The 14,483-nt window shown below is 38.0% G+C and overlaps 1 protein-coding gene across 1 annotated transcript in view; it reads right to left on the bottom strand.

Moving 5' to 3' along the window:
* The window catches only part of LOC124619465 (oxysterol-binding protein-related protein 6-like), a 261,036-nt gene extending 246,970 nt beyond the window's left edge, over positions 1-14,066 (bottom strand). The window contains exon 1 of the mRNA XM_047145864.1: positions 13,406-14,066. Coding sequence (XP_047001820.1) covers positions 13,406-13,537 — 132 coding nt within the window. The 5' untranslated portion in view covers positions 13,538-14,066. The remainder of the gene's footprint in view (positions 1-13,405) is intronic.
* Positions 14,067-14,483: the final 417 nt, after the last annotated feature.

Here is a 14,483-nt window from a genome sequence, read left to right as displayed (position 1 = left end):
TTATTCAGGTAGTGAAGGGAGATGAAAATTTAATAGTCATGGGTGACTGGAATTCGACAGTAGGAAAAGGAAGAGAAGGAAACATAGTAGGTGAATATGGATAGGGGCTAAGAAATGAAAGAGTATGCCGCTTGGTAGAGTTATGCACAGAGCATAACTTAATCATAGCTAACACTTGGTTCAAGAATCATGAAAGAAGGCTGTATATTTGGAAGAAACCTGGAGATACTAAAAGGTTTCAGATAGATTATATAATGGTAAGACAGAGATTTAGGAACCAGATTTTAAATTGTAAGACATTTCCAGGGGCAGATGTGGACTCTGACCACAATCTATTGGTTATGAACTGTAGATTAAAACTGAAGAAACTGCAAAAAGGTGGGAATTTAAGGAGATGGGACCTGGATAAACTTAAAGAAGCAGAGGTTGTACAGAGTTTCAGGGAGAGCATAAGGGAACAATTGACAGGAATGGGGGAAAGAAATACAGTAGATGAAGAATGGGTAGCTTTTAGGAATGAAATAGTGAAGGCAGCAGAGGATCAAGTAGGTAAAAAGACGAGGGCTAGTATAAATCCTTGGGTAACAGAAGAGGTACTGAATTTAATTGATAAAAGGAGAAAATACAAAAATGCAGCAAGTGAAGCAGGCAAAAAGGAGTACAAACGTCTCAAAAATGAGATCGACAGGAAGTGCAAAATGGCTAAGCAGGGATGGCTAGAGGACAAATGTAAGGATGTAGAGGCTTATCTCATGAGGGGTAAGATAGATACTGCCTACAGGAAAATTAAAGAGACGTTTGGAGAAAAGAGAACCACTTGCATGAATATCAAGAGCTCAGATGGAAACCCAGTTCTAAGCAAAGAAGGGAAAGCAGAAAGGTGGAAGGAGTATATAGAGGGTCTATACAGGGGCGATGTTCTTGAGGATAGTATCATGGAAATGGAAGAGGAGGTAGATGAAGATGAAACGGGAGATATGATACTGCGTGAAGAGTTTGACAGAGCACTGAAAGACCTAAGTCGAAACAAAGCCCCGGGAGTAGACAACATTCCATTAGAACTACTTACAGCCTTGGGAGAGCCAGTCCTGACAAAACTCTACCATCTGGTGAGCAAGATGTATGAGACTGGCGAAATTCCCTCAGACTTCAAGAAGAATATAATAATTCCAATACCAGAGAAAGCAGGTGTTGACAGATGTGAAATTACCAAACTATCAGTTTAATAAGTCACAGCTGCAAAATACTAATGCGAATTCTTTACAGACGAAAGGAAAAACTGGTAGAAGCCGACCTGGGGGAAGATCAGTTTGGATTCCGTAGAAATGTTGGAACACGTGAGGCAATACTGACCTTACGACTATCTTAGAAGAAAGATTAAGGAAAGGCAAACCTACATTTCTAGCATTTGTAAACTTAGAGAAAGCTGTTGACAATGTTGATTGGAATACTCTCTTTCAAATTCTGAAGGTGGCAGGGATAAAATACAGGGAGCGAAAGGCTATTTACAATTTATACAGAAAGCAAATGGCAGTTATAAGAGTCGAGGGACATGAAAGGGAAGCAGTGGTTGGGGAGGGAGTGAGACAGGGCTGTAGCTTCTCCCCGATGCTATTCAATCTGTATATTGTGCAAACAGTAAAGGAAACAAAAGAAAAGTTCAGAGTAGGTATTAAAATCCATGGAGAAGAAATAAAAACTTTGAGGTTCGCCGATGACATTGTAATTCTGTCAGAGACAGCAAAGGACTTGGAAGAGCAGTTGAACGGAATGGACAGTGTCTTGAAAGGAGGATATAAGATGAACATCAACAAAAGCAAAACAAGGATAATGGATTGTAGTCGAATTAAGTCGGGTGATGCTGAGGGAATTAGATTAGGAAATGAGACACTTAAAGTAGTAAAGGAGTGGAGAGCAAAATAACTGATGATTGTCGAAGTAGAGAGGATATAAAATGTAGACTGGCAATGGCAAGGAAAGCGTTTCTGAAGAAGAGAAATTTGTTAATATTGAGTATTGATTTAAGTGTCAGGAAGTCGTTTCTGAAAGTATTTGTATGGAGTGTAGCCATGTATGGAAGTGAAACATTGATTATAAATAGTTTAGACAAGAAGAGAATAGAAGCTTTTGAAATGTGGTGCTACAGAAGAATGCTGAAGATTAGATGGGTAGATCACATAACTAATGAGGAGGTATTGAATAGAACTGGGGAGAAGAGGAGTTTGTGGCACAACTTGACTAGAAGAAGGGATCAGTTGGTAGGACATGTTCTGAGGCATCAAGGGATCACCAATTTAGTACTGGAGGGCAGCCTGAAGGGTAAAAATCGTAGAGGGAGACCAAGAGATGAATACACTAAGCAGATTCAGAAGGATGTAGACTGCAGTAGGTACTGGGAGATGAAGAGGCTTGCACAGGATAGAGTAGCATGGAGAGCTGCATCAAACCAGTCCTAGGACTGAAGACCACAACAACAACAACAACAACAACAACAACAACAAATACAACTTTCTGTGGTGGTTATTTATTTATTATACAAAATAGTGGAGATATGCTGCAATTTACAGATTTTATTTTAAACATGACATAGCATACAGTTTTAAACTATTTGCTAGCAGAGTAAAGCACTTTGAAGAAAGTTCCCAGTAGGAACAAGAATAGCTGTTTTCGCCCATTCATTCATTCATTCACTGTGTACCGAAGATACCATCAAGGAGAAGCTTCAGTATTGTGGAACGAATGAAGACATACATTAACATGAGACCACGTGAAAGGAACATAAAGCTGCATGACTGTCAAAATTTAGAACTGTCTGTACACATATTAACATAAAAGTGTAAAATAAGATGCTGCATCACATGAATGAAATTTTTCTGACACAAATACAGTTCTTAATTATGAAAATGGAGGTAGAATAGAAAGTGAGAATAGACACCCAAAATCAGTCAAACACTTCGCACACTACACCCATCCAAACAAATTCCTCTCTAAACTTTAAGTTTAATGAATGTGATTTGCATTTACTGGATTTTAAAATGAGAATAGTGATGCTGTCAGACACGGATGCTTGTGTTTAAACACACGAAACATAGAACATGAGAAATAACTATTTAAATCAGGATGAGAACAACAACATACAAGGCAACTTTCCTTTTGATATGCAGATGAAAAGGAAAGTGTAGTAACTCAGTTCTGAGACTGTTAACACTTTTAAATGAAAGTTTAAATCCAGTGCATAGTTGATTGATGTTATGAATATCATATTTAGTTTGATAAAGGGTCACATCAGATTTGTGTAAAGCCTGGAAGTGTAGGGAGGAGCTAATGATAGAGTACATGTTTACAAAGGTCAGTGAACATTATCAGATTGCCCCTGTGATACACAGAAGTACAACATGAGATAAAAAAAATATTTGCCTCATTAACCTTGCATCATGGTCTAAGGTTCAGAGTGCAGCTTATATGCTACTGATAAAAAGCACAAACAAAACACAGCAAATGGGAAGCATTATAATTTCAAAAATAAACAAAAAGCGTTGGCTACCTTTACTGTAGGTTCCTATATTCTGGGATGAAATCTTATGAATAGTGAACCCAGTGTAATAAGTTCCATTCTTACAGTACAGAGACAAATGTTCTGTATCAGCAAATATACATATATGTATAAGGAACTGCTGAATACAATACCTGCAGAAGCAACAGTTTATACTCACGAGTGACTTCTGTACACATCCTTATTCATAGTAAGTCTAAGAGTACACAATGTGATTAAAAAAGTCACCTTGATTGCCTCATAATTCCTATAACATTAGAACAAAAAAATCTGATGATAATAGCACTGCTAAATATGAAGGCTTGTGTTTAAACTGTGAATGTTTGTATTTAAGCTGACAAATGCTACATCATTGCCAAAACAATCTTTGTTCAAATAAATCACTGTGTTATAAAAATTCTGGCAGAGAAACACTGATGTCGGCACTGTAACAAGTGTATAAGAGCACTGGAGTTTGTCATGGGTGAAATAATAGTAAGCTAGCATAGCTCTGCACAGTTACAGAAGTACTTAAAGCTCAATAGTTTTGGGATTTATTCATTACTAGTTTGGCAAGAACACAGCTACAATGTGGTGGTTTTTACCAATGATGGCTAAAAAATTATGTTCTCAAGGTATGCATATTAGAGCCAATGTTTACAAAACTTTTTCACTTTGAATGATCATTTTTGCCATATCTGTGAATATTGACCATTCCTCCTGTGACACTCTGCATAAAAGTAAAGGTGACACTTTTTACTTTTTGGAACCAATACTTCCTTCATGATGGATGAGACAAGTGTAGGTTCGGGAATGGTAAAAAGGAAGGGCAGGTCACTAAGAACCCATGGTGAGAGAGATCCACCTGTAATGATGATGATCCTCACAACAGGCAGGTTCCGCGATTATTTGGGCACAGAGAGTGAATTATCAATTCTTATCACATTGTTCTCTACATCGTGATCCATAGTCTGTAAAGCACTGTGAAGTGCATGGGTGAGAGTACCTGCCATTGCGCTAGTTACAAGGACATTTACTTGTTCATTACACTTGCAGAAAGTGGGAAGAATTATTTCCTGAATGTCTCCGTACTGTAATTAGTCTATTCCTGTCTTCCTAGTTGCAATCCTACACATAGTGGGTTATAGTATACGCCTAGATTACTGTTTTAAAGCTGGTTCCTGAAACTCAGTAATTAGGCTTTTGTGGAATAGTAGGTATCCACCTTCAATTGGCTGCAGCTTCATGCTTTTCAGCACCTCCAAGACAGCAGGAGCCTAACATAAGAAGGCCCACTGGTGCATATTTTGGCACATCATCACATCACTATGGTCGCTTTTGCACTGCAGCCCGTTTGTCGGTCTGTCACCATCCAGTCACACCTCGGCATACAGTGTAGATGACAATTGCAGCGGCCACACAACAACAAACCTACTTTGGCACATATAAATATGAGGTGTCCGACCAGGCCAATAATCAGCGAGTTTCCAAGTCTGTGTCCACTGTAGCATCATCTTCCACTGTAAGGCTGCTACCAATCCACTGTCCTGCCAGGTGGTCCTGCTGCAGCACTGATGGGCCGAGTGTGGAACTGAGGTCCTCCTTGCTGCCAAGCCACTGGGCATATGCTAGCTCCAGCCACCACCAGCCAGATGCAGGTCTGGGTTCATGCCCAAATGCCTCCACTGCCCCACACCAGGCTGACAGCCAACCAACTTCTCCTACGACCTAGTTGCGCTGAGCGACATCGGACTACACCTGAGCCAGCACCACCACCACCAGCCCAAGTATGCAACTACTGCAAGGTCCTCCTGCCACCATTCTGAGCTATATGCAGATACAGGTGGCTGTGCCACCACTGCTCTTCATGCACGAACATCCGAAACCTCAGCACCTGCCACCAAATACCCAGCTGATGTCGGATGAACCTCCAGGAAACACTTTTGGGAGATTCACTTTTCACTCACGCCAACTCACCAACTTCCACCATAGAAAACCCACACACTTAAAAAAAAAACAAAATATTAAACCCAATACATTCCAACCTGGATTTTCCAGTTTGAAAATATTAAACTCAGGCATTTGTATGAACTGACTGATTACAACTACGACTCGCTGATATTTTAGTCATAACTGTTGATGACAACTCTCCAGCCAAGATACCACGCTCCATCTTTCCCACCAAAAAATCCTCAATCCAGTCATAAATTTTGTTTGATACCCTATGGGCCTATACGAACATACCTTCATTAATAAGCATCTGACTCAGTACCACATATACACTTACTGACAAAAATAAGATCATACAGGGCATCAAGTGAAATTTGTGACTGAACTGAAATTTATTGGCAGGTTGGACGCAGCATTTTGTCTTGGATAGAGAGTCACCACCACATGAAGAAGAAACTTCAGGCGTGCATCAGGGAAGTATTTTGGAATCCTTTATGTTCGTTTTGTATATTAATGACCTTGCAGCCAGTAAGCCTAGATTTTTTTTTTCCATATGATACCATTATCAACAGCAGGGTATTGTCTGAAAGAAATTGCATAAATATTCAGTCAGATCTTGATAAGATATCAAAGTGGTGCAAAGACTGGCAACTTGCCTTAAATGTTCAAAAATGTAAAACTGTGCAGTCTACAAAACAAAACAAAAAAAAATACCATCTTATGACTACCATATCAATGAGTCACATTTGGAATCGACCAACTCCTACAAATTCCTGGGTGTAACACTGTAGGGATATAAAATGGAATGATCACTTAGGTTCAGTCATGGGTAAAGCAGATGGTAGAATACTGGGACAATGCAATCAGTCTACAAAGGAGATTGCTTAAAGATCACTCATGTGACCCATTTTGGAATATTGCTCAAATGTGTGGGACCCCTACCACATAGGACTAACAGGGGATATTGAATGTATACATATAAGGGCAGCACAAATGGTCATAGTTTGTCTGACCCAAGGGAGAGTGTCACAGAGACACTGAATAAACTGGGCAGGCAGACTTATGAAGATGGAAGTAAACAATCCCAAGAACGCCTATTTACAAAGTTTCAAGATCCAGCTTTAAATGATGATTCTAGAAATACATTACAACTCATGACTTATCACTCACATAAGAACTGTGAAGACAAGATTAGATTATTTACAGGACACACATATGTATATAAATAGTTATTCTTCCTACAGTCAATATGTTCATGGAATGAGAAGAAATCCTAATAAGTGGTACAAGGTGCTGTACCCTCTTCTGTGCACTTCACAGAGGTTTGCAAAGTATAGATGTAAAAATATTGGTATAGTACTAAGTCAGATGTGGAAGACAAGAAATACTGCATCTATCTGACATGACAGAAGTACAAGTTGGTTCCTCGCGAATGATGTTTGTGGTATACATGCTAGTTGTCATGAGGAGGTCATGCTGTTCAAGACAGTTCATTATGTATGAGCTCATATTCTAATACTCTGCAACAGATGTATGTGAACGGTATTGATTATAGTTAATTGTGAGTCATTTCTGCTTGACCTATGCTTTCATGTAGCTACTGGGCAAAGTTTTTTTGTTCACAGCATCTATGATACATTATGGGTAAAAAAAAGGGGGGTGAACTCTGATGCAAATTCTGTACACAATCTTATGGGAATTCCACAAAGCTGTGGAGTTTGTTCAACTTTAGCTATTTCAAAAGCCACTGACATTAATATCTGTATCACTCATCTTTGCAACAATGAAATAATTAAAGTGGGACAGTACCCACAGATTTATCTTTGTAAACCAACATTTAAAAAATGAGTTTGGCCTTTTTTCCTTTTGATTTGCTGCCTCAGTTTAAGTTCCTGTTAATGAAACCTCCATCAGCTTTTCATTTGAATTGAAATTCTTTTCACAAAATTGCATTAGAGAGCAGGAATCTTCAGGAAGCTAATTTTGAGGCATTCTTGATACTTTTATATGCAGCACATACATAATTTAACTTTTCAATACATAGGTGTTGCTGTGGTATGTCTTCATACTTTACTGCAATTCATCATCAATGATAGACCTTTGTACAGCAATTGCATTATCTCAATTTTGTCAAATATTAATCTAATAGAAAAAAGAGAATCACTGTGAAAAAAGTTAGGTCTCGTAACAGACCAAACACTTTCACAGGATGAACTTACAGCATGTTTAAGTTGTAAACTTTCTCACATACTGTTTTTTACATAAACTAAAAAACTCTGTTAGGAAAATTTTACTTATTCTGCCTCAATGTGTCTTCTTTCTCTCACAGATGTAATATGGGGTTTCATTATTAGGAAATTCATCATGATAAAACTGTGTATGAAGATGGCACAAAAAATTACATCCCCAAGTCTGTATATACACACAACTGCCTAACATGATAGAGAGAATATAAATTCTGGCTCCAGAACAACACAAAATGAGAGGTACATATTGAATATTTGCAAAGAAAACTAAATAAAACCTGCTACCTGATGAGGATCTTTTAAAAAAAAAAAGTTGTTGCAACAAAGCTAGCCTGTTAAATGCATACTACTCCTATGTGCATTCTGAAATTAAATATGGCATAATCTTCTGGAGGCAATGCAACAACAAATATTGAACTTTTTAGGATGAAATGAGAATATTAAGAATCACTGAAGGGGTAAACAATAGGAAGGCATGCACACCCATATTCAGAAAATGTCAATTCTTCCACTTCCTTGCACTTTTATCTATGAAACATCAGTTTTCATAAGACAATATATAGATAGACAGCCAGATATCTTATTAAAAATGAAGTTATACAGATATACATTACAAGACAAAAATCTGATCTTCATATGAAGCAGGTTAGAACATCATTGTGTCAAAAAGGCACTCTACATTTTGGGATAAAAATTTACAATAATCTGCCTAACCATATTAAACCAGTAAGTGAACTCAGTAGTTTTAAGGCTGAACTAAAGGTATATTTAATTGGTCATTGCATTTACAGTCTGACAGAGAATTTACAAACCAAACAACAAAAATAAATACGCATTAAGAGTATTCTACTTTGTACGTTGTCTCTAATGTTTATTGCATATATGATTCTTTGCGCAAGTACTTAAATATATAGTCCCAGGAATGCAATACAAACAATACTTAATGTAGCAAAGACTTAACCATGTCAGATATCCTTGTATATATTCTATACATGTAGGATTAGAAGGACTAAATAAATAAATACATAAATTTACCCCAAGACTGGATGTACACTAGCACAGTACAGGAAACAACTGTAAAATAGATGTAGCATTGTTAAGGCTGTCAGCAACACACAAAAGAGCTGTAAATAGCTAAGCTATACAAAAACCACCACAAACAGTAAAATTCTGCTTCTAGATCAGTTTAAGCATGTATTAGAAATTTCAATTAAAAGTAATGCATATTACTCAATTGAAAAACTCCTTCAAAATACTGTGAAAGACATAAATAGTATGGGTTCTTGTTATTGGAAGACGAATGTATTACGAAACAATTACTTTTCATACAATTTGTAGATTTTTAAAGTATTTATTAAAATAATATATAGCTATATAATGTGAAATTGGAAAAGTGTATGATGAATTTGATTATGTGTGTTCACTGATGAGAAAAAAAATTATGACCATTGCCCACCATCAGATAGAATATCACCTGGTGACATCACGGGTAGGCAATGTGGTAAGGAAAGTATATAAGTGGAGTATAAATGAATGAGGATCAGTCTAGCAACAATATGAGCCACTAATGGGGATACCCACTGACATAAACAGCTTTGACAAAGGGGATATTGTTATGGACCCTGATGCCAGGGAAAGAACAGCTCAGAAACAGCAAAGTTGGTTGGCTGTTTATACTCTACTGTCATGAGGATCCATGGAAAAGTGGTTTAACAACAGTAAAACCATTAGCAGGCAACATGGTGTTGAATGTCTACGCTTCATCACAGAACATGAAGGCTTGCCCACAATGTAAAGAAGGATTGTAGGCAATACTATGGCAGATCTGAAAAGAGACCACACCGTGCATCACGCATTGTTGAATATCGGGCTCCACAGCAGAAGAGCCTTGGGGGCTGCCAAAGTTGTTTTTCCACTTGCTTGCTCTGACCTGTGATGACATTAAGATGACAGATATCCTTATGTCATGAGTATGCACTACAGCAGGCATGACGACATTCATTGCAGCTGCGGATGAACATAAATAAGATGTGAAATTAAATTTAATAATCGAAGCAGAAGATCTATAAGATGTGAAATATTTAACTCTAGCAGTAAAATGAAACTAATGGAACAACTATGAGAAGTATAGCCTTCTGGCAGGCACTAATTAAATATACAAAAATAACAATAACAACATCATTCCAAAACAAATATTAATCCAGAAATTCAAGCACATAAAATTCTCAACACTTAATACAACCAAAATTTGCAAAAACTAAATGTATCGGTATCATAAATCCACATGACCTCTACAGCTCAAATGAAATTCTCAATACCAGGAACCCACACACAACTCAAAAATCCAGTACTGCATATTTCCTCTACCTATATAGCTCACAAAAAGCCATTGATACCGTGAACCAACACAAATCCAAAACCTGATATCGCAAATTTCACTTCACTTATACTGTAGCTATAACACAGCCCACAGGGCTAAAAACCAACACACTCAAAATCATTAAGTTTGTTATCCAAGTCTTCAATTACCCTATCTATATGAATGGAAGTCTGCAGTACAACAAACCAACATTCACTCCCATAACTAACATCAAAAATGTAACCCAACCAACAATGGTAAAGCGATATCCACAAAACATAGCTACCATAGTCAATCATCACACACTAACAAGAAAATCCCAAAAATTCATGAAAACCTGCATCACCACCAGTTGCAATTTTTATATAAACCAATATAAACCTTTGTAACATGCATATTACAATAAAAATCAAATAAATTCACATTAAAAACAAAGCCACATCACCCCCCCCCCCCCATTCACACATCACTAACACAAATACATCACACAAAAACATGCAAAATCAAAATACCTCATTAGTGAAACTCACACACTTAGCTAACAATGTCGAATGATTATAAACATAGCCCTCGGCAAAGACAATCTGACTCAAAAATGATGTGTCATTATGGTGTCACCCAACACAACACAATAGTTCTATCAAGTGTCAAAGCAAGTACTAATCATGTCTTGTTTCTCCCCAGGCTGACTGTCATGCCCAGACATGCCATCATTCAGGTGAACATCTGCTCGAAACATGTATCGTGCCACAGACACATGACACTGTGGGCAGCATTATGCTGTTGGGGATAGACGTTGGGTTCCATAGGACGTGCAGTAGTAATTGAAGGCATGTTGACAGCTGTGGATTATGTGGATATTATTGCAGACCACCTGCGTCCCTACGTGTAGGATGTCTTTCCTGACGGTGGTTACATCTTCCAGCAGGATAACTGTCCACATCAGAAGACCAGAATCATGCTACAGTGTTCTGAGAAGCAGTATACTCGACTCATGATGTCATGGCCATGAAATTAGCCTAATCTGAACCCTACAGAACACATCTGGGATGCTATCAGGCAGCAGCTCTGTGCCCACAGACCACCGGCCCATAGTTTCCAGGAATTGTGTTACATGTGTGTAGACATCTAGTGCGATACACCTCCGGAAACCCACCAAGGGGTTCTCGATGCCACGCCACATGGAATCGATTCTGTATGGTGCTCCAAAAGTGGACCAACACACCATTAAGCACATGATGATAATGTTTTGGTTTATCTGTGTAGGTAGACACAAACGAGAATAACTTGTATGTGTACAAATGTATGGTTTTGAGGCAATATATACCGAAAATTTCTCTTACGCTTGCTGCGTCAAGTTGTTTTAACCCACAAGCTTTCAGCTGGATGTTCCTTGGTCACTGCCACGCAATGACTGCCATGTAGTTGCTGCTGCCAATCTTACACCATACTTTCACCTGTGATGTCACTGATTCCCAGTTCTGTGCAATATAAGGTAATATTTCGGTTGTAAGATTGCTGCACCCACTTCAAACCTCCAATGGTGGAATCCCAAGCTGTACTTAACTGGACTGCTGTCTTCAAATGGCTCTGAGCACTATGGGACTTAACTGCTGAGGTCATCAGTCCCCTAGAACTTAGAACTACTTAAACCTAACTAACCTAAGGACATCACACACATCCATGCCCGAGGCAGGATTCGAACCTGTGACCGTAGCGCTACGGTAGCACAGCTCCAGACTGTAGCGCCTAGAACCGCTCAGCCACTCTGGCCGGCAACTGCTGTATTTATTGAGGGTATAGTCAGAAGTTTGTATCTCAATCGCCTGTTTTAAAACACAGTCCCAGAAACCATTATCCGTTTAATAATAGACTTTTGTCAAATGGAATTTGGTGTTTGATTTCCAGAGCACGTGGACAAATGGTTTCTGGAATGACATTATAAAATAAGTGGTGGAGATAAAAATTTCTGACAATACAGCCAATGAAGTTGAAGCAGACATGGTGGTCTTGCAACCAGAAACGTTATTTTACAGAGCACTGGACTGGGCACCATTTGACATCATAGGCAGTGGCACAGCAATGTAAGCATGGCAGCAGAAACCACTTGCAATGACTGAGAAGCACTCAGCCAAGAGCTTGTTGGTCTTTAACCACTTTAGGTGGCTGGAAGCTTGAGAGAATTTTATCATTATGTGTATGCATTTGTGTGTAAATGTATACACATAAATGTAAAACTTTCACTTAGAAAGCAGACAGCATGGAAAACATGCTGAAATACTAATAAAGACTATTTCATTTATTTAGTGGGAGAAATATACAAAAAGACAATGAAAGAAGAGCATGTACTTCCCAATGGTAGGAACTCCAACCAGTCAAGAATGTTCTACCTGGAATGCGTCTGGCACATTATTTATCAGCATACTCACTAACTTCTATTTTAAGATATTCACTTGATGAGCTACATATCAAAAGAATACTGATGTATTCACATGTCACATAGCCTATGGCATCTAAGATATCAGTTACATTTTCTACAGCAAAACACACACACTCTCTCTCTCTCTCTCTCTCTCTCTCTAGCACACACACACACACACACACACACACACACACACACACACACACACACACACACAAATATATACAGCACAGCAAGGAAACAGCAAACTGTAACAGTCCCTAACCATGACTCTAATAAATTTACAGTCATATAACAAGATAAAGATTAGTATGGATTGCTGAAATTTGTGTAAGTGTTAAATTCTGATTGCATTACATATTAAAGCAACATTTTTTTCCACATAATCTGCATAAAATTCTTCAATCAATTGCAGTTTCATCACTGACCAGTCTCAGCTACCTAAAACTAACTACTAATGTTCATACAGTCTGCTGTAATAATTAAAATCATGCGCTAAAAAATGTTGTTAGATGTCCTAAAAATCCATAGCTTCTTGTAGATGGTGTTAGTGAGGATATCTAGACACTGACACAGGAAAAAGAAAGATAAGTGCAGCGGAAAATTAAAATGCTTCACATTCAAGGAAGACAATCACAATTAAGTCATCTGAATAAAAATTGCCAGAACTGCTAGCAGCTAACTAAAAGCTTTCCTTTCCTTCAAGTGATGCCCAAAAAGTAAACATTGATGTTTACACAAATTTTAAAACATTACATGGGAATAGCTCTAAGTGCTTACGTTGAAAGTCATTATTGTAACAGCAGGCATATTATATCAAAATATAAACACAACAAATAACGACACAAAAACATAATTTTTGAAACAACTCTAATCTTATAACAAAGATTACTCACAGAGTCAGAAGCTCCACCAGTCACTGATTTCATCTTGTTTCTGAATTGAGGACTTCTTTTCTTGTCCATTCCAAGGTATCTGATGCTTAAACTGGCTGGTTCAGTGGCGATATGACGGAGCCCAGTTGTCATGATATGGTAAACAATTGTGGCCAATGTTTATGGCTACGAGACGAGCATGATTCTTACAACTGCTTTCAACAGGGTGTCATCCCTCCTATCTACAAGTTCTGTTTTGTCTGGCTGCTGGCTGTCACTATTTCAAGATTGCTGACCGGTCCTAAACGAACCATCCCATCCTTTCGTATATCACACAATTTTTAAAATTATTTTCACTTTGCGAATGTCAGATATTTTTAAGGTCTATCATGCGAATTATACTTTACACCTGCCATACGACTCATATGTTCGCCCTAAATAGAAAAAAAAAGAACCTGCAGTTGGGTTTACTGAGCACACGAAACAGTTTTGACAACTCTAACGCCAAACCCTAATATGATATATTTATTCTTAGTGAAGGCATATAATTCGTTTCGAATTCGAACTGTCCAATGATTTGCTTTACGAATTTTTTCAGCGGAACAACTTATTTTGAATTATTACAAGCTTCCCTTTCTTTCTAGTTCGTCAACATACTAACAACAACGATTATCCCTCACGCCCCTTTCGTGAATGCGCGACGTTACGTCACTTTGCAGGTAGGAACCGAGCGTGAATAGTTGACAAACGACGGCGTATTGCTGCTCGGAAGTACAAAAATAGCTGGAGCTAACTCTGTCACACTTACCTCTCTTATTGTACCTCTAGGTACTAATAATGACATACCAGAAATTCTTGTACTGCGTTACCCTATAGAGATAAAATGGATGGCAAGCAACAATTATGTTTTCTATTTTTTCGGTTAAAGTTTGATAAGTAAGAGGACATGCGATTTTTTTTTTCTATGCAAACAAAAAAAATCTATACCGTAAGTAGACAGATACGGGGAGACACTTTCAAATTAGAGCATTACAGCTAATTATCGACAGACGCAACACCATCACAACGGCTACATTAGGCACATACTACGTCAAGTATT

The sequence above is a fragment of the Schistocerca americana genome, chromosome 6 (genome assembly GCF_021461395.2).
Source record: "Schistocerca americana isolate TAMUIC-IGC-003095 chromosome 6, iqSchAmer2.1, whole genome shotgun sequence".
Lineage (NCBI taxonomy): Eukaryota > Metazoa > Arthropoda > Insecta > Orthoptera > Acrididae > Schistocerca > Schistocerca americana.
This window is presented reverse-complemented; position numbering and strand designations above follow the sequence as displayed.